General features: G+C 38.2%; 1 protein-coding gene across 1 annotated transcript in view; it reads left to right on the forward strand.

The window, feature by feature from the left end:
• Positions 1-2966: 2966 nt before the first annotated feature.
• The window catches only part of tgm3l.4.L (transglutaminase 3 like, gene 4 L homeolog), a 50753-nt gene continuing 31767 nt past the window's right edge, over positions 2967-21952 (forward strand). The window contains exons 1-10 of the mRNA XM_041576269.1: positions 2967-3074; positions 11906-12046; positions 12442-12684; positions 13472-13590; positions 13970-14098; positions 15779-15956; positions 17292-17427; positions 17921-18024; positions 19892-20134; positions 21224-21922. Of these exons, the coding sequence (XP_041432203.1) occupies positions 3068-3074; positions 11906-12046; positions 12442-12684; positions 13472-13590; positions 13970-14098; positions 15779-15956; positions 17292-17427; positions 17921-18024; positions 19892-20134; positions 21224-21922 (1999 nt within the window). The 5' untranslated portion in view covers positions 2967-3067. The remainder of the gene's footprint in view (positions 3075-11905; positions 12047-12441; positions 12685-13471; positions 13591-13969; positions 14099-15778; positions 15957-17291; positions 17428-17920; positions 18025-19891; positions 20135-21223; positions 21923-21952) is intronic.

Below are 21952 nucleotides of genomic sequence, written 5' to 3' on the forward strand. Positions count from 1 at the left end.
TTTGGGAGCAACAGTAGCATGAAAAATATTCCTGGGGTGCCATATAAGTGCTGTGATTGGCCATTTGGTAGTCCCTATGTAGATTGTAAACCTACATTGAGGCTCTGTTTGGCAGTACACCTGGTTTTGTGCAACCAAAACTTGCCTCCAAGCCAGGAATTCAAAAATAAGCACCTGCTTTGAGGCCACTGAGAGCAACATCCAATGGGTTGAAGAGCAACATGTTGCTCACGAGCTACTGGTTGGGGATCACTGTCCTAAGGATTTGCCTAATGTAGTGCCATTAAAGGGCTGGTTCACCTTCAAGTTAACTTTTAGTATGTTATAGAATGGTGGATTCTAAGCAACTTTTCAACTGGAGTTCATGTTTTCTTCTTAAATAATTAAATTATTTGCCTTCTTCTTGGAATATTTCCAACTTTCAAACGGGGGTCACTGACCCCATCTAAAAAACAAATGCCTTGTAAGTCTACAGATTATGGGGCCGATTCACTCAGCTCGAGTGAAGGATTCGAATGAAAAATACTTCGAATTTCGAAGTATTTTTTGGGTACTTCGACCATCGAATGGGCTACTTCGACCTTCGACTACGACCTTCGACTTCGATTCGAACGATTCGAACTAAAAATCGTTCGACTATTCGACCATTCGATAGTCGAAGTACTTTCCCTTTAAAAAAAACTTCGACCCCCTACTTCGGCAGCTAAAAGCTACCGAAGTCAATGTTAGCCTATGGGGAAGGTCCCCATAGGCTTGCCTGTGATTTTTTGATCGAAGGATTTTCCTTCGATCGTTGGATTAAAATCCTTCGAATCGTTCGATTCGAAGGATTTAATCGTTCGATCGAACGAAAAATCCTTCGATCGATCGATCGCAGGATTTGCGCAAAATCGTTCGACTTCGATATTCGAAGTCGAACGATTTTAGTTCACAGTCGAATATCGAGGGTTAATTAACCCTCGATATTCGACCCTTGATGAATCGGCCCCTATATGTTATTCTCTACTTTTTATTACTCATCTTTCTGTTCAGGCCCTCTCCTATTCATATTCCAGTCTCTCATTCAAATCAATTTGTTGTTGCTAGGGTAATTTGAACCCTAGAACCAGATTGCTGAAATTGCAAACTGGAGAGCTGCTGAATAAAAAAGCTAAATAACTCAAAAACCACAAATAATAAAAAATGAAAACCAGTTGGAAATTCTCTCAGCATATCACTCTCGCTCTACATCATACTAAAAGTTAATTCAAAGGACCACCATGGAGAGACCCTCTTCCTGCTTCTTCAGGTCTTTACGCAGTTGCGCATGCGCAGTAAAGCGGAAAGCTGGACTTTAACGAAAAAGCCAGATATTACTGCGCATACGTTTGCCCCCGGAAATTTGAAAACCGATGAAGCAAGAAGAGGATATCTCCGTGGTGCTCGCTAGAAAAAGTAAAAATAGTCACTTTTTGCACCCCAATTGTAAAATGCTATTCCTTCTCCTTTAAGCGTATAAGTGGCTGCATATTTTTATGTCTTTGGCGCAGACACTTACACTTATTAACATTATTTATTTATTAAAGTCTGAATGGCAAAAACTTGAAAAATCCGAGATTTTTTTTAACTATAAATTCCAAATTTATAGTGGAAAAAAAATCGTATTTTTGGGAGTTTATCAAACCCCGAGTGTGTTGAAATTTCGAATGAAAAAGTACTCCAACTCAGACTTGCCAAGTTCATGTAGAGGTCAATGGGAGGGGTCCCAATTTGGTTGGAGTCGTTTTTAGAAAATACTCAAATATTTTCGTATTTTCATAAATAATCCCCAAAATCTCATCCGCCATTTAGACACGCAGATTGCCAGTTTGTCCAGATCTCACGGCATGGATGGCACATTCTATATGGAATTATTTGGCCAGTATAGTTTTGCATTATTTGCAAACCCCAGTATATATAATATATATATATATATATATATATATATATATATATATATATATATATATATATATATATATATATATATATATATATATATATATATATATAAATTGGCAGTCATGAAAGCACTCACAGCAGTTTTCTTCAATACTTAGTTAAAAGTTCTTTATTCCACGTTCTTATCTACGCGTTTCAACCCACACAGGGCCGTCATCAGGATCCTGATGACGGCCCTGTGTGGGTTGAAACGCGTAGATAAGAACGTGGAATAAAGAACTTTTAACTAAGTATTGAAGAAAACTGCTGTGAGTGCTTTCATGACTGCCAATTTGTTATTATACTCTGGTTAGCACCCAGCCTTAACTTTGGAGTGGTGAGTGCCGTTGAATCACTGCCTATATATATATATATATATATATTACTTAGTGGCAAATAAAAATATACATTGAGACTTCTGTCCAAGTTCTGTGAGCTTATCATAATAAGACAGAGTGGCCAGTTGAAGGATTTATTTTTGGAATTCTAAATAGCTCCACAGAAAAATATAAGCACTGACCAAAAAACTGAACTTTCTCGGGGCCATACAAAACCTTGAGTGCATAGTTAGATGCTAGTTTACTGAGTGTATCCAAATTATTCTAATAAAATAAAACTAGTGAACAAACGAATCATTAGAATCCCATCTAAGAAGTTCCTGACTGTATCCCATGTAAATACATGACTGTGACAGCCTATCACATGCTGTAAATACTAGTAGAACTAGGCCAGGCAGGTTTGTGAGATTAGGCTGAAATCAAACCAAGGGCTTGTAAAAACAGATTTATTTTAACTAATGGTTTAAGCACTGACTTTAGAAATTAGGGTAAACATTTACAAGTGTGCATGGTACTTCAATTAATAAGCACCATAGACGTGCCAAAAAAGATCACATGGGCCACTTTGCATTTCCGCCCTTTCTGTGAGGAACACACCAGGAAGAATGAAGGCATGTCCCATTTATAGTGCAATAAAATACGCAGGCAGTGGAATTTTAATAGTCTGGCCACTTAAGGATGATACAAATAATGGTAGATCCACAGCAAGCGAGTAGTTTGCCTCAGCTTTCCGTACATGACACAACAAGTAGAAGAAACACAGTTTTACAATGGAAGGTAAGTCAAACATTTCTAAAAACCTTTTAAGGAAACCACCTGGGATTCCCTTTGGATTTCTACTGGAATGATTTTACACAATTCTCTACGCAAGGTGCGACATCCACCTTCTCATTATGAACCTCAGTGGGTACTTGGATTGGCTAAAACCTTGCCAGAGCTTCAGATGAAGACTATGAGATTGATGTGGTATAGTCTACAATGTTTGTTTTAGTTCAGTAACTCAAAGCAACCTGTCTATTTATAGGTAAAATACATTAAAGACAGGCGGTCACATTAGGGGTTGTGAAATATAATGCTGAGGCTATTAGTATATTGATGTTGCCAGAAATGTCACTAGGGGGCTTTTCCTTCTTGATACATATACTAAAGTGCTTTGGTGTAATTGTAATTATAGGGGTATTATGAAGATGTTGGTGGTGTTGAGGATTCTATGAGGCTGCTATCTATTGCAGGGACACTTAGAATACTAAGAGGCTTAATATCCTGGTCAGGCTGGAAAGCTGAGGGTATGATGGGACTTTTATGGACCTTGACAAGCTTTTTTTCTAAAAACAGGAAGTCATGATGCTCTGGTGGGGCTATTCAGAGGTTCTATACACTGATGGAATTCTGGGATGATATAATTGAGCTACATGGAAATGCACAAGGCTTATATATAGTGCTGGACACTCTTGAAGGCTAATTTTTTCGATATGAGCTGTTTATTTGTATGAGGAAGGGTGGGTTACTCTCCAAAAGTTGATGCACAATTATTGGTGGAAAGTCTCCTCTGCATGGTAGATATTTATAGAGTGTGTGCAGTTCCTTTAAGATGTTGCATTGCATTTTATAAAAAATCCCTAACATCTAGGGGAGGGGTCTGAACCACAAATTTAGGAGAGTGTGGATTGTAGGTTGTGCATGTACTTGTTGGACTCTTCATTGTTGTGTTACTGGGGACCACAAATATCCCTAAAAAAAGACTTTGTACACAGAAATTAGAGAGGACATCTCTGATGTTCTTTGTGTGGATTTTGAAAGACCGTGATGATTCGCTGGGGCCATTGGGAAGATGTAAAGTTCTACAGGAATCACATCCATCACGTGGGATGAATATACTAATGTATACATATAATATGCAGTTAACTTTAAGTTTATACACTAACTAAGAGATATTGGGGCAAATTCACTAAGCGCCGAAGCGCCGAACGCTAGCGTTATTTCGCTAGCGTTATTTTGCTAGCGTTTGGCATTTTCGTTACTGCGCAAATTCACTAACGAACGCTGGCGTAGTTTTGCTAGTGTTACTTCGCACCCTTACGCCTGGCGAATTTTCGCTAGCGAAGTAACTACGCAAATTCACTAACGCGCACAGTGTACTGAATGCTACCTTTTACGCTAGACTTCCTTCGCCACCTCAGACCTGGCGAAGCGCAATAGAGTAGATAGGGATTGCTTCAAATAAAGTCAAAATTTTTTCTAAGTCTCAAAAAACGCTGGCATGTTTTCTACATGATGGGTGATAGGCTGAAAAAGATCGAAAAATTTTTTGGGGCTCCCCTCCTTCCCCCCCTACATTTCCTGACTCATGGCAACTTACCTAGACAGTGGGCACATGTGTAGGGCAAAATAAAATTTTTATTTGCTGAATTGAAGGTTTTCTAGGCATTTGTAGTGCTGATACGTATTCCTCCATTGAAATTTGAATTTGGCGCCCTATGCAAATTAGCCTTCGCTAGCGTAACTTCGCTTTACATAGCGAATCAACGCTAGCGCAACTTCGCAACCTTACGCTACCCCTGTGCGCAACTTCGGATTTTAGTGAATTTGCGAAGCGCTGGCGAAACTACGCCTGGCGAAGTGCGGCGAAGCGCGGCCTGGCGAAACTACGATTGTTAGTGAATTTGCCCCAGTGAGTCAGGCCTGAACTGATTTTAATGGCATGGACACACTTTGGGTGTTTTTAAAAGCAGACTCGAAAGATATCCGGCTTTTGAAGACAATCATAGCATCTCATTGAATGCTAAAGTTTTAAGTGCTTTGAGTCCCATAGGAAAAAAATCACTATAACATTTTTACATACTTACACATGGTCAAAGGAGTTCATTCTGAATGCATAGAAGGTATTAGTGCTGTTCTAAATATTACCAACAGAGGGAGGCACATATAGATAAAACACATTGTGCTCACCTACTGTATCACAGCATTATGTGCTCTATTTTTACTATTGTATATTAGCTTGTGTGGGTCTATGAGACAGGGACATGTTTCTCATGTGTCCCTGTCTGTTTAACAAGCAGAATAAACATTCATGTGTCCAGTATATTTTAACAGACGTGTTGCATATATTCCTATAACACACCAGTAGTTGGGTTCCAATCCTAATTTGAACATATAGGGTTCTCTGGTGTATGATCTGGGCAAGTTATTTAGCAACCTTCTCAAAAAATATCACAGGTTCACTGTTGTGCAGTAGCTTTGCAATTATCCTCCATCTTTATTGAATTGTTCTCATTAATCTCTTGTCTCGTGGATCAACCAAATCCTAGAGTGGCTATCATTTTTAGTAGTGATGGTATGTACCACCTCCCAACAGAATTAGAATCCAATGGAATTATCAACCATTGCATGGGTTGTGAATTATCTCTCCTCAACCAAATTTACAGGAACTATGATTAGATACCCAGGGAGTAGGCACCTGTGGTCTAGGCAGACAAGTATGAATCTATGAACACCTAGCAATTTAGTTAGACTAACAAGTACTGTTTTTTTTTATATTAAGCACCCATTTAGATGATTGATGGCTTGTTAAAAAAGGGAAAAAGTACACATTTAGTACATGGCTTACATCACTGTAAAATTATGACTGAACTGAAATATTTTTTTCCAAAATTTGATTAAAGACAATTTTGAACTTATAAGGTGTGACCATGCACAGTTCGTTTGGGAGCACAGTTTGTGGGAGGCAAAAGATAAAGGGGAACTATGGGGCAAATTTACTAAAGGCCAAAGTGGCTAACGCTAGTGAAAATTCGCTAGCGTGACGTCATTTTGCCACTTCACCGATTTACTAACTGTTGGTGGCGTAAATCCGCTAGCGAAATAGACCTACTCTAGCGCTACTACGCACCCTAACGCCAGGCAAAGTTGTGCTCTGGCGAAGGGACGTAACTACGCTAATTCACTAACTTGCGCCAGCTCAAACAAGTCGAAGTGCAATAGAGTATATAGAATTGGGTATATAGAATTTAATTAAAAGTAGAGAGAGGTGTATGTATGGATGCTGGGTTTTCATTTGGAGGGGTTGAACTTGATGGACTTTGTCTTTTTTCAACCCGGTTTAACTATGTAACTATGTAGAGTAGATAGGAGTTTATTCAAAAATAAAACGCTGGAGTTTTTTTACTTTTTACTGGGTGATAGGCTGAAAAAGATCAAAAAATTTTTTGGGGGTACCCTCCTTCCCCCCTTACATTTGGCACCTAAACTTTACAGTGGGCACATGTGTAGGGCAATATAAGACCTCTATTTAATTTTATTAAGGTTCCCTGGCCTTGTGTAGTGTAATGTAGTTGCTGCAGCATATATGTCCATTGTACTTTAACTGCACGCCGTATGCTAATTAGGCATCGCTGCTTATCGTATTATCGCAGGCGCAACTTTGCAACCGTTCGGTAACCTGTGCGCAACTTCGGATCTTCGTGAATTTGTGCAGCCCTGGCGAAGTGTGGCAAAGTGTGACAAAGCCGTCACTAATGCATTTTCGGCGCTTAGTGAATTTGCCACTATGTGTTCTGAAAGAAAGTTTATCAGATAATTTATTTCATAATAAGTGACCCATCAAAGAACATGAGGAATTTGGCATATAGATATCAAGAAATATTTCTGTTTCACATCATTTATCTCGAGGCACCACTTTGTGATGTTTTTGCATGTGTGCCCAAAGAACACCAAAATGGAATGAGCAAAAGTAGATTTTAATGCCATAACAGGTGGATGTGTGGGAATAAACATATTCTCCTGTCTTTTTATTGGCTAATGTAACCTAGCAACTATGCTTGCCCATGGTTTGTAGGGTAGGGTAGTTTAAAGAGTCAGATGAACTTTAGCACTTTGGGTGTTTGATCTTTGGATACTGTAATTTGTATAATAATAACACTTTTATATAAATTCTTTATTTACTGTACATAAAAAACATTTTTAAATATGGGCTATTTGGGTGATGTGTTAAACCTGTAATGTTCAGGGGTACAGTTTCCCGTTAAAGTGATATCAGCAGAATGGGTACATTTGGCTATATAGTAGACAATAAGTACCTACACAGCTATGCCTTTCGCCATGCGTGTCCAAAAACAGTGATAACCAGCAGGGCCGGAACTAGGGGTTGGTACATGCCTAGGGCACAAAGCTGGGGGTTGCCAGGTACATATCTTCTCTGCCTCGTACCCTAGTCCAGTCCTCTCTCGCTGCATCCTTTTTGACACGCATGCTCCCTTTTCACGCGCATGGGCATCTATTGGGTGCAGCAACTGGCCAGGTTGCCTAGATTGCCTGGTGCTGATAATCGGTATGTAACAATACCTTTCCAGAATGCACAGGGTCCCCCCTCCCTATCGTATGTACTGATATTGGGAGAAACAGCACAAAACATTGTGTTACAGCATTCCTGCAGTCCTTCCAGTGGACCCTGTGGGGGCAGGCCCCGGTGCAGCGGCACCCAACCCCCTAGCAGTTCCACCCCTGATAACAACAATGACTTCTATCTGTCACTACGGGCACGGGTGCAGCCTGAAAATATTCAAGGGGCAGACCTGCAGTTTGGGGCCTATTAGTATTATGGACACACTCTCTCACTTGTGTAGAGGCAGAACACAGGACAAAATTAAGAAGTTAAGTGGCAGGATTGGTGACTAAACAAGAGCATAACTAGAGAGAAAGAAAACCGTGCAACTACTAGGGAGCCTAGAGGGCCACTTACTGAGTACTGGCACTTTCATAAACAATGTTTTATTCTCAAAATTTAGGAAGGCAAATGATTTTGCTGTTGAAACCAGTATCTTCCAGTTACACAACTGTTACTAACTATAAAAGTAATGCTGGCCATAGACGTGCAGATTATTAGCCTATGTAGATTGAATGATCGATAGTGATGGGGGAATTTATTCGGCAGGCACGAATTCGCTGCGAATTTGCATGGCGTCAAAAAAAAATGGACACGTCGTCAAAAACGGATGCCAGCGTCAAAAACGAGACGCAAATTTTTCAGCGAATAGAAATGGCCCAAATTCGCCCATCACTAATGGTCGTCCTTTCCTATCTTCCAACCTGCAACTAACCATTCAGTAGTAAAAAAGTAGTAGAATGATGCTTAGGCCTTTAATTGACAGCAATTGTATTGCTGTAACGTTATGTCTGACAAATAGTAATGACAATCTCCCATACATGCAGAGATCTTATCAGTAGATATACTGTAAATCTTTTAACCTGTCCGCTAGTCTGAATAACTGATTACCATGGTATGAAAAATGATGGAACACTCCGCACGTGGTAAGAAAATTGTACGGATCTTCGTTTCTTACAATGGTATCTTTGCGTCTATGGCCAGCTTAATCAAAAATACAAATAGGGGGTTAATGTAATAACAGGTGCAAGTTTGTCCCAAGCCTAGTAACCCATATCAACCCTATAAAGCTATTTGCTATTCACAAAAGAGACCAGTAAAGGATACTTCAAGCGGGGTTACCATGAGCAAAAAATATAGAGACAGCTCCTTCTTTCAGTAGCAATTTCATATACAAATAACTTAAATCACCTAACATATTTATGACTGTAAATGGAAAAGTTGCTTACACTTTTCTTTCCTTAGACAAAAAGGTCAGGGGTTTTGGGTTTACATCCTCGAAAGTTACAAGCTTACCTTGAGATACTATTGTAAAAATGCAATAAGCATGACGGCCCTTATTGTAAATTCCATGTAGTTACAGAAGTGAAAAATGCATTTTAATGTGTTTTATAACTTGATCTTAATGGCTGACAGTTAATTGTACACGGACAGGTTGATAAGTTGTGCAGAAGGCTTAAGAAGAACAAGTGGGGTAATAAAGTGTAGTAACTTTTTAAGTTCTGGTTAGTGATGGGCGAATTTATTCGCCAGGCGCAAATTCGTGGCAAATTTGCACGATTCTCCGCCAGCAAATAAATTCGCGAAACACGTAAATTCACCGTCAAAAACGGGTGCCGGCGTCAAAAATGGTCGCAGGTGTCAAAAACGAGACGCCGGCGACATTTCGCGAATTTTCGCGAAGCGAAACGTCGCAAATTCACCCATCACTAGTTCTGGTGATCCTGTGTATGAAATGAGTAGAATAACAAATTTATATAAGATAACATACATTGCTTCCCTTTTGTTATCATGCTCATCTTCTCATGTAAAATGTATGGTGAAATACTGAGGGACTTGGTAATGGGGCTTGGGGATTATGATGACAAATTAGGGGAGCAAATAGAAAGGTCTAATTATGGAACAAATGGGGGAGGAGAAGTTTTTATCTGGGATAAAGGATATGATATGGCTGTAAAACTATATTGGCTTATATCATAGCTTAGCTGGTAGGAACAGTTTTTCTTACTCAACCTTCGCAATGTTGTGTGAAGACACAGTGTGGCATGGTGGAACTACACCTCTCTGTTGCACACATTAGATTAATAGGACTCCAGAAGTTCTTAAACTTGGAACAAAACGTTTATTGAAACATGCCACAGGGTTAATACTCACAACATACTTTGAGGTAGATGGAAAGCAGCAGTAAATCACAGGCAGAGCATGACACTGACACCACTGTGGCAAAGGTCTGGCACCTACTGTACCAGCTAGTGGTCTGGATCCCCTCCAGGAGAAAGAGGAGTAAATTATAGCATGAATCCCTATTCATTCTGTAGTCCCTTCACTTTAAGGCCAGTATTGTTTAGGGCAGGAGTGCTCATACTTTACTAATGTGAGGTCTACTCTTAGGGGCATATTTATCAAGGGTCGAATTTCGAATTGAAAAAACGTTGAAATCCAAATTCAAAAAGACCAAACGAAATTAAGTCTAAGTTTTTTTATTGGCCGAATAGTTCAGTTTTTGGCCGAATTCGAATAGTATGAATCGAAGGAATATCGCATTCAATCGAATTCGATTCACAGTTTTTCCCCAAAAAAACTTTGATTTTTCAAAATCCACTAATTGACTCCAAATAGGTTCTAGGAGGTACCCCAAAGGCAAAAACAGCAATTCGGCAGGTTTTACATTGTGAACGGTCAACGACAGTACATAAAAATTTGATATTTGAATTTTCAAATTTTTTTCAAATTCAAATCGAATTTGGACTATTGCCTAGTGGAAGTACACAAAAAAATAGCTCGGAATTCGAATTTTATTCATTCGAAAATTCACCACGACCTTTGATAAATCTGCCCCTTAGTGATGTTGTCCCATAATGATCTACATCCATAAAAACATTGTTAGCATTCTGTTCCATGGAAAATATTACTTAAATATTATATTGATTTATGAGAGAATTTATATTGCTTTATTTAACAAACCTATATTTCTTATGTAACCTTAACATGCATATCTGAATGAAAAGCACAAAACAGGAGAGGGATATAGACAAGCTGTTTATTGACAGTGTCTTAAGATCTACTGATCACCAGCTAAAGGTCTACTGGTAGATCCCGATCTACATTTTGGGCACCCTTGGTTTAGGGAGAGCTACCTCCAGCTATCAAATCGACTGTATCTAGCTATTCTGCCTAACATACACTCCTAGAATGGTTATGCCATAGCTAGTCCTATTGCTATCTAAGAACCTCGTTTCTGGGGTCCCTGTTCCTAACTTCACTAAAGGGGTTGTACCTTTTTGGCACTACTGGGGCCTTGTTGTCCCAGGCTGCCAAGCAGGCATCCACCCTGGTCAGAAGATGGATGCCAAAGAGGAAGAGACCTGGATCTACAGTGACTGTAATAAAGTTAACAGAAAATACTCAACCCTTCCTTAGGGCAACAGGAGAATAACTATCCCACCCAGGTAACTATGGATACAGGTACAGGGACTTATAAATAGAGGGAAAATAGTCTAGTAGGAGATGGACCAAGCCACAAGTGAATTTAATGTAGGGTTCCTACATGGTTCTGGTTCTTTAATGCAAGTAATCCGTCAAGCAGCATTTCCATTTTATATTGCTTTAAGAGTATGAATCAGGTCTTCACAACTACAATTAATATTGAAAATAAAATTAGGGATGATATGAAACTCCTTCCTTATTACAAAGAAACTCCACTGAAGTCCAACAGAATTGAGAGTAGGAGAAAAGTTTTTTTCTCATTGAATTAATCTGACCCATTACCTCTGAAAACCACCATTCATTAGCAAATCTAGAAATAATCCGTATAATATCAGTAGGCTCGGATGAGTGGATACTGTACACAAAACTCTATGTTCTGTTGTTTTCATTTTGCATCAGTTTCAGGTATTGGTTTTCTTCTGTTGTATTTGTTTGTATATAGCCAATGCTTGTGTTTCTAGATCTTAAAGCATGCATAGACATTTAGAACCTTACAGAAACACATACAGAAAAAAAAGCAACATGCCTTGTAAAAATTAGGAAGCAGTGGTAGCCATGTGAAAAGCCAGAGGCCAGCAAAATGAGTTCTAAATACTGTAGCAATAACAAGAATATGTATGTATTGTATAGAGAGAGTAGAATTCAGTACAGAGGTAAATTGTATTGTGGTAGTGGCAATGCAGTGAGTGAAAGACATTGACATATGTGTGAACTATATTAATGCTGTGTTTATTTTGTCTAGAATCCAACAGGAAAGGGCATCACACGGAAATGTATAACAGCCCTGACCTAATTTTACGGAGAGGGCAGTCGTTTTGGATAACTCTGGATTTTGACAGGCCTATTCAGGAATGGGACAGCATCATCTTCACTGCACAGACCGGTAAATAATTACCTGTGTTTCGCCACATAATAACCAATGATTAAACTCAATGTCACTCATGCTTTCTGCCTATTCAGCCAAAACTCGGTGTCGCTAGCACCCAGATATAGTCACTGTAATAAAACCAGGAATTAGCCCCTTCTTTCTGTTGCTTTAAAATCATAGATATACTCATCTGCTTTAAAAATAAGGATGTTAGTCTTCATTAATGGGGGTAATTTACCTTCTAAATGCTGTTGGATTACAAAAAGAATGTGGCTACCAAAGACTGCCATTGGCAACCACAAAACCTGTTACTTGTTGCCCGATTCAGCTACAATTATCCTTTCCTAGAAATGTCCAAACCCTTGTTTCGTTCCTTAAAAGTTTGTTTCTGTTTCTTGTTTTTCCTGAAGGTCCCTTGAACGCAAAGTTTTACAACATCAATGTGGAATTTGGCCTGTCAAACTCGTGGTCCAGTGGAATGTGGAGTGCTGTCCTGGAGAGCGCTCCTGGCAATACTTTACGAATTATAATGTCCAGCCCAGCCAATGCAGTCATAGGACGCTACAACCTCACTGTCCAGATTTCAATAATGGGGCATACATCCACATACTCGCTTGGAAAATTCATCCTGCTTTTTAACCCCTGGTGCCTCGGTAATTCTTGGATAGACCCATAAATGACATATAATAATTGCATAAATGCTAATCATTAAAGGGATAGTGAGTGGATAGTATTTTTTAATCATATCTTCTAGAAGAATGTTTATCTCAAAGTAATTTTACTTTTAAACATTTAGCATTTACCAATAGAACAAATCATACAAATCAACTGCATAGGTGAAAAGTGGTACGGTATGGGATCTGATTATCCAGAAACCCTTCATCCAGAAAGCTCCAAATTACTGAAAGGCCATCTCCCACTGACTCAATTATAATCAAATAAACCAAGTTTTTAAAAATGATTTCCTTTTTATTAATACAAAAGTACCTTGTAATTGATCCAACCTAAGATATAATTAATCCTTATTGGAGGTAAAACCAGCCTATTGGGTTTATTTAATGTTTACGTGATTTTCTAGTAGACTTAAGAAATGAAGAGCCAAATTACGGAAAGATCTGTTATCCGAAAACCCCCAGGTCCCGAGCATTCTGGATAACAGGTCCCATACCTGTACTTTAAATGATAAAACAGTCAACAACTATAAGAACTGTTGAACAAAGCTTCCTGAAGAAATGGCAGATCCCTTTCTTCAAGATGGTGGAAAATAGACTCGTACATTTCAATGTCCATTTGTTGGCTTTTAGTTGTCTTTAACTTGGAGCCCATTTTGCCAAGAGCTAGGTACATAGAATTAAAAAAAAAAAATACATGCATGCCAGCAAAAACATGTCCCTGTACTACAAATATATTTTATTTATTAACATGGCTTTACTTACTTAGATGATGAGGTATACATGACTAATGAAGATGAGAGGAACGAATATGTTCTGAATGACAATGGACTTGTGTTTATCGGTAGTGAGAAGCATATAGCAAGCCTAGCCTGGAACTTTGGTCAGGTAATCTGTCTTCATTTGCTATAATTGCCTCTAATTATACCTTACCACTTTTAGCTTTAGTGTAAAGGATTTAAAAGGTACCATCATCAAAATAATAACATGGGTTTTGTTCTGTTCCTGAAATCTTGGTTTAAGTTGAGTGAACTTTTGTCTGTTTCTTCATTAAAAGAAAACAGCATGGTTATTTATTAGCATTGGGCAGTAATATTCCATAATAAACAACTACACAGGTGCTTTTATTATTCTATGTGCACTAAACTGGTTCAAGCTAAGCTCTGATTGGTTGATGTGGGTCACTGCATGGGAGTTACGTTGCACTGTATGAAGATATCTACACTGTAGTAATAGTGGTATCCATCTTCTGTTTTTAATTGGCCAGTTTGAAAGCAATATCTTGAACATCTGCCTGGATATGTTGGACAGAAGCTTGAACTATCGTAATGATCCAGCTGCAGACTGCTCCAAAAGAAACAGTCCAATGTATGTGGGAAGAGTTATTAGTGCTATGGTAAGCAATATTACAAAATATATAGAATATATGTATAGATAAATAAGTGTTCAGGTAACCAGATTAATTGGGAACATGAAAAATCAGGGACAAATAGACATTTTTAGGAAAACTGACAAAAGTTAGTGTAACATAAGCAAAAACAATGTGTGAAATCTGCCATTATTCATTGGAATTTATGGTAAAATGGTTTAAAATGCAGGAAATACTGTAACTGTTGGGACAAAAATTTGGAGTCTGAATTTAAATATATATTCACCCATTTTACATAATTGAGCCATATCATTAAAAAATCAAAGCTCCATCACCTTCCTTTCTTTAATGTTTGTCCCCCAACAACCTGCATTCAAACCTGTACAGAGATATAGAGTCCGACAAAAATGCAATTATTCTGAGGGTTGATGGTAGATTTTGCAGATTGTTTTGCATTGTTAAGTGTTGAATACATTTTGCAAATTTTCTCAGTTTTGCAAATTTGTGGTGAAGCAAAACAAGACAGATCAGTTCATCTCTGGTTATGGGTGTGGAATGCTGGTTAGGTCGTGGACTGTGATGATGACACTCTGGTCTTATTGTGGCTATTCTAGAATATTAATTAATACAAATATATTAGTATATATTAATACAAAAATGTTTACTTTCACATTGAAGTGTCCTTGACTCCAGATTTCCATGTCTCAATTAATAAATAATATCTTGGTAAACCTAAGTATGTCTTTAGGTATGTCCAAAATGCCATTTCAGGCGCGTCAGACAAAAGCAATTGCAGTGTTACATATCGACTTGCACTTTTTAGTATCCATGGCTTCTATGGAACTCATTGTGTGGCTATTTTGATCCTTTAATGCTGCATTTTTGGACCAAAGTAGCATTTAATCCACCCAAAATAGCCATGCATACCATTACCCTGAACCAGGACATGTACAGGGGTTAAACCTGTATCTGGCCAGCCTACAATAAAAAACTCAATTATAAATATCCAAAAATAAAAAATATCACCAATCACTATTAGAAAAGAGCTCATTAATTTAAAAAGGAACATTTTTTTAAAAAAAATGTGTAGCCTCCAATAGGAGTAGTGCCTTAAAGAGGGCTTCTAGCAGAAGATTCGGTGATTGGGGGTTATTTCAGGAACAGACAGTTAGTTTAAAAGAAAATATATACTGCAGGTACTGGATACAAAATACCTAGCATGCCAATATACATGAATAAATTTATTTATTGTTGTTACTGACCAATGGGATATCATTTCCTTTCACTAAGATATGCATTTAAACAATATTCTTTAGCTCAATATAGGCATGGCATACATCAGTGACTACCCATTATGGTGACTTTTCAATTTCCCCTTGTCTGAAAATAAAGTGACTTTAAATCAGTCACTGATAACATTGATCCATTCTGGAAAACCCTAAATCTTTTGTGGAAATCCAAAAAGGGTATATAAAGGGAAAGCATGTCTGGTAGTTTTGAGTGTTTATAATTCCAAGTTTGTAATCATGATTTGAAATATGGGTAAAGGTAACTTAAATTAACTACAACAACTGAGTATTAAATAAAAACAAACTTGTTAATTCTCTTAAACCATCTTTGTTTGGGTAACACAGTTCAAGTGTGTATTGTGCAGTCTCTATTTAGAACCAAGAAGGTTCTTTTGTAAAACTCATGTCATCCCAACAGATCAACAGCAATGATGACTATGGTGTGCTTGAAGGAAAATGGGAAAAAGAATTTTCTGATGGTGTTGACCCAAACACTTGGACTGGAAGTGTGGAAATTCTTTGGAAGTGGCAAAAGGAAGGCTATAAGCCTGTTAAATATGGGCAGTGTTGGGTGTTTGCAGCTGTCATGTGCACAGGTACAGTATGTTGGTAGGGAATCACAAGCATTTCTTATGGGATTTGGCTAAACCCCAGCACTTTTTGCTGAATTCTTTACGATCAGCCTATTGAATCCAAACCCTTAAAATCTTGAGATATTAATTCATTGACTTATCAAAGATAACATTTAAATACATTAAAGCAAATTTGGGGAATTTCACTCTTATCTGAATATGCAAATTAAAGTTTGGATTTGGTTCCATGTAAACTAAATTCAAAAAATTAAGTCCTAGTCCAAAAATACTGTTACAATAAAAAGAAGACCACTACATACGTGGTCCTCTTCGCCCAGTTCTTTAGAAGAATGAAAGTGATAGATAAAGTGTTAGATATACTTTTAAGATATTTTACATTTTAAGTAACAAATACTTGGGCCTCACAAAACTGCTCTCCTTGGGAACTGCTGGGCTTCTCTAATGGAAAAAATATATGGACAGCAGCTAATCTTCCAATAAAAATAGTATCTTCACAATGCCTCCTGTTCCATTTGCAAAATACAACATTGGCTTCTCTAATGACAACTTAAAGGAAGGGTCCATGTGCTTTGCTGAAGGGGAATGCTCAACATTCAGTGCAACTTCAAAATGACAGCTGAGCAGAGCAGAGAATAAGTAGTCTAAATTGTAACTGAAGAAGCTACTCTTCCCTATGCCAGGTTTAATTATTTCTATTTTGGTACTAAAAATATCAAAAAGAGAAATCACAGGAGGCAACTTTTAGTTTATCCAGTTGGAAGGCTGATAGAAACAAATTTTATTAAGAACCAGGGCTTTGTGACATTTATTATCAGATGGCAGTGCCTTTAATTGCGATTTGACAATTACTTTTGAACAACTGATACAATCCACAGACACTGTTAATGCTTCCTGCACATCTACAAAATATATGAATACAAACTAGCTCATATCCTCTACTCAACCGCCATTCTTGATATAATGCACTTTCAACACTTTTCTGTGCCTCATGGTTTACTGGTAGAGCATAAGTAAAATATTGTAAACACGGTCGGACTGGACTGTCGGGACACCGGGAAGAAATCTGGTGGGTCTTCCCGGTTCAGACCCGCTATTGACACTGCCCCCGTTCTCCCTCCCTGGCCCCGGCCACAGCCACGAGCCGGCGAAAGCTACACAGGGGGGGACCGAAGGGGGGTTGCGGCTGGGCCGGGTCTGACCCTGATTACAAAGAACCTTAACTAAATATAAAAGTTTATAGTAACATATTGTTATAGATAAAATCTCATCTGCACGTATTTACTTGTCTCAATGCATAGAAATAATCATGATGCTTTTCTCTTTGGGTTATTTCTTCAGCCCTCAGATGCCTGGGCATTCCAACCAGAGTGATCACAAATTTTAACTCTGCCCACAACACCGATGGAAATCTATGCGTTGACTTGCACTACGATAATGATGGAAAGTTCATGGAAATATCTGATGACAGTATCTGGTAATAATATAGCAACAAATACAGTAAAATACATTTACCTGGCCATTGCAATGACTTAATACACATTATGCTTCTATAAAAAGTCTATGTACTGCGTGGGAGTTCAATCTGGTGTGGTTGTTAGAATGACCTTACTTACTCGTTAAGGAACTATGATATTCAAATAACCACACAGTTTGGGTTGCTAAAGGAAATAGTCTAAAGATTATCACAGATATCCACAGTTGTTAGGCTATCAACAACATACCAATTTTATAATTACATAAAAATATATATAGGGAAAAATGTGCCCCCTATTGTAAAATATATAGTGAATAATTTACCCCATAGTGTGCGTTTATAAGGTCAGCTCAGAGGTAACTTCTATTACCCTCAAATTATACAACTGGGGCTATATTATTTATTATAGTACACAAGTTATGTGTCATGTGACAGAAATTACATCACTAAGCAGATGCTAACTGATATAATTTAAATTGTTATTGTTTTTCAGGAATTTTCATGTTTGGGATGAATCCTGGTTTTTGCGTAAAGATCTGGGACAGTTCTACGGTGGCTGGCAGGTCCTAGATTCAACCCCTCAAGAACAGAGTCAAAGTCAGTGCTAGTTATAGGCAACCAAATAGCATGACCTACAACTGATAACGCTGTCATTTTAATTCAGGTTGTGGGCTTGAAAGTAAAGGGAGTAGAAAAAGCCAAAACAATTCTAGAGGTCTGACCTAATTTCCCCCCCCCCCATGCATACAACATTGCCAGCATTTAGAAGTGCAGTATTCATAAAGGCTAGCACCTACGTGTGCCACATAACACCCCCTACCAGCCTTCTAACTTTAATATTTAGTCTGTTGTATGGTGCAAAGCACCACAATGGCCTGGACACAAGTACTGTACTGCTGCCTGAGTTCAGCAGTGCTGTATTTAAAAGGCACACTCTGTGCTCGGTTTTGTAGATTGTACCTATTTTTAATACAGGTATGGAACCTGTTATCCAGATTGCTCTGAACCTGGGGTTTTCCAGATAAGTGTTCTTTCCATAATTTTGATCTCCATATCTTAAGTCTACTAAAAATGATTAAACATTAATTAAAGTGGACCTGTCACCCAGACACACAAATCTGTATAATAAAAGTCCTTTTCAAATTAAACATAAAATCCAATTTCTATTTTTTATTAAATCATTCATAGCTGTTGTAAGCTCATTTAAAAATCTCAGCTGTCAATCAAATATTGTCTGTCACTCCTCTTTGCCCTGGGCATAGAGGCGGGGCAGTCAATTACTTTCACTTTCCATTCAGCACTTACTAGATGTCACTGCTCTCCCCCAGTTCTCTTAACCATTTAATTGTGTAGCCTAGGCATGGGGATGGACATCGGGTCCATCTGGTGCACAAACAAGATTCTGAGATGATGCAAGGCTTGCCTTAATAACAGTGTCCACAAAATGGCTGCTGCCTGCTTGCTATAATTATGAAATCCCTGATTGAAGGAAGCAAGATTCAAATAATTTATGTAGTGTAATTAAAGTTTATTTTGCTTGACTAATGTGATTAAATAGGATTTGGAATGGGTTTTTTTTTGGGAGACGGTTCCCCTTTAAACCCAATAGGATTGTTTTGCATCCACTTAGGATTTCTTATATCTTGGGATCAAGTACAAGATACTGTTTCATTACTACCGAGAAAAAGGAAATCAACATTTTGAATTATTTGATTATAATGAAGTCTATGGCAGATGGCCTTTCTGTAATTCTGAGTTTCCGGATAACGGGTTTCCAGATAATGGATCCTATAGCTGTAATTTTACCTCTACCTTGCACACAATAATTTGCTCATATCTGAATATGCAAATTAAGGTTTGGATCTGGTTCCATGTAAACTAAATCCAACGTAGTCCAAAAATAGAAAAAATAAGACTACTACATAAGTTCTCCTCTTTCCACAGTTCAGATAAAGTGTTAGATATACTATTAAGATAGTTTACATTTTAAGTTGTAAGTTTTTGGGCCTCACGCAACTGCTCTCCTTGAGGACTGCTGGGTGGAGTTGGGCCACTGCATCACAAAACATTCAGCCTTATTGGGATATGCTCATATGCACTCCTATCTCACGAGTGTCCTGAATTCAGTTGTTGGTTTCCCTTATGCACTTTCTGTATCAGTCTTTAGCTGTGGTGGGGGGTGATATTTTGGGTCAGTGTGGGCCCTTTAAAGTTTAGCCAGAATAAATGTCTCAACTGTCAATTAATAGTTATTTCGCGCTCCTGTCAATGTAAATTTTGAAAAAAAAATCGAAATTTTGTTTAGTAATGCATTACTGTCTATATAATGGGCAAAACAGAGAAAAGATCAGCTTTGATTTTACATATATAAAACCCAGATCCTTGGAACAGTCAGGTTGCATGAACAATATTTACAGAATTTTAGCAATGTTACTAGCAATATTATTTATGTCTTTTTCCTCAGATGTTTATCGCTGTGGCCCTACCTCAGTTAACGCTGTGAAAGAGGGAGATGTGCACCTGCCATATGACACCCCATTTGTCTACTCTGAGGTGAATGCTGATCGTGTTACTTGGGTCTGTCACAAAGATGGCAGAAAGGAGCAGGCCCACAGTGACACCAAAGCCGTGGGACAATTTATTAGCACCAAGGCTGTAGGAAGTAATGACCGTGTGGATATTACACATAGCTACAAATATCCAGAAGGTAAGATAATATTATATACTGTATATATTGACATTTAATTTTACATAAGACCAACTGAATTAGTTCACACCAAAAGGGGGTTGTTTCTTTTCCTATAAAATTACTATCAAAAAAGTCCAGTGTATAAACTGACCAGGTGTGTCCAAAAGGTTCTCTTAATAGAAAGCCACAAAAGTTGTGCTGCAGATTAACACATCCCTTATGATTGATAGTACTACTTATATACAATGTATAACACTCCGGAAAAAGTTAAATAGGCCCCACTCCAAATAGACCATGCCTAAAGTTGTGCAGTATTTATATCACTTTTTTTTATCAAGAAATGTGTCCCTCAGCTCCAATAACAGCCCTAAATTGGTTTAAAATAGGTGTACATTTCTGAGGAATATCAAAATCAGTTGACCACTCTATTAATACAACTTTTATTTGCACCAGGTGTAAAACATTTTACGCACCTTTATAAATATGCCCCTAGGAATGTGTTGAGTTTTTAGCGCTACTATTGTGCATAGCTTTATAGTAATGCCCCTTAGTAATGGAACGGATACTGGTATACTATTTTGGAGCTTTTGGGCCATCTACCAGAATTTATGGGAGGCCCACATGTGGCCTGCAGGTCTCCAGTTGGGGAGATCTGCCATAACCTACCTACTGTACTGTAGCTGTATTGTCTCAAAGGCAATTACACTGGCCCAGAGCAGATCCTTAAACTTTATGTATAGATTCTTGAGGGTTATTAGTGAGTAAATAAAGACCATGGAATATATCTAGTATTTTCCCCAAAATTGTAGCAAAACCTGAAATATAAATACAACAGACATTTTACGAAACACCTACAGTATTTGAATGTCACAAAGCATATTTGAATCAGTGACTGTAGATACTATATGAGTAAAAAAAACATTATAGGCACCATGCACTTGGCAAGTGGGCTGTATCATATTGTATAACTCAACCAGTGAAGAAGAAAACTTACAGTGATACACAAAACCTTTCATACAAATTGCTTCTGCCACCTATTTATCCAAAAAAGCCACATTATTTGAACAATATATCACAGTAACAAACCTTATGTATTCACCAAAACAGGTTCCCCTAAAGAAAGGGAGGTATTTGAGAAAGCCAATCGAAGACTCTCTAATTATAGAGCACCAGCAGAGCGATCTAATGATGTAAATAGCACGAGAGATAGAAGAGTAACAAATGAGGTCTTAATGGACACTATAGAAAACTCAAGGCCGCGATCAAATACTTTGCCATCAAGGCCAACAACAAATACGTTACGTCCAAGACCTACACCAAATGTACCACTTTCCAGACCCATGTCAAATTCAGTAGCCTCAATACCTTCAGCAGTTGACTTGCCATCAAGACCCAGATCCAACACACTGTATCCAAGAGGGGTTGCAAATGGATTCCGTTCAAGATCTACAGAAAGAGTATATAATCCAAGACCACCTGTAAATACATTCCCAGAGAGACCTCCGCCACTCAATACATTCCCAGAGAGACCTCCGCCACTCAATACATTCCCAGAGAGACCTCCGCCACTCAATACATACCCAGAGAGACCCCCCTTAGATGGGCCAGATATTGCCGGAAAATTCAAGCTCCTTGGTCCACTAGCAGTGGGAGATGACATTAATCTTCTCTTATCCCTAAAGAACCTCACTCCTTACCACAGACAAGTAACTGTAAACCTAACCGCTTCTTGCATCCTGTATACGGGAAGACATATAAATGACATCTTTCAGGATCAAAAATCTCTAATTATCAACCCAAGTCAAGGTATGATTATTATAACTCTGAATTCCACGT

This window comes from Xenopus laevis, chromosome 9_10L (assembly GCF_017654675.1).
Source record: "Xenopus laevis strain J_2021 chromosome 9_10L, Xenopus_laevis_v10.1, whole genome shotgun sequence".
In the NCBI taxonomy this organism is placed as follows: domain Eukaryota; kingdom Metazoa; phylum Chordata; class Amphibia; order Anura; family Pipidae; genus Xenopus; species Xenopus laevis.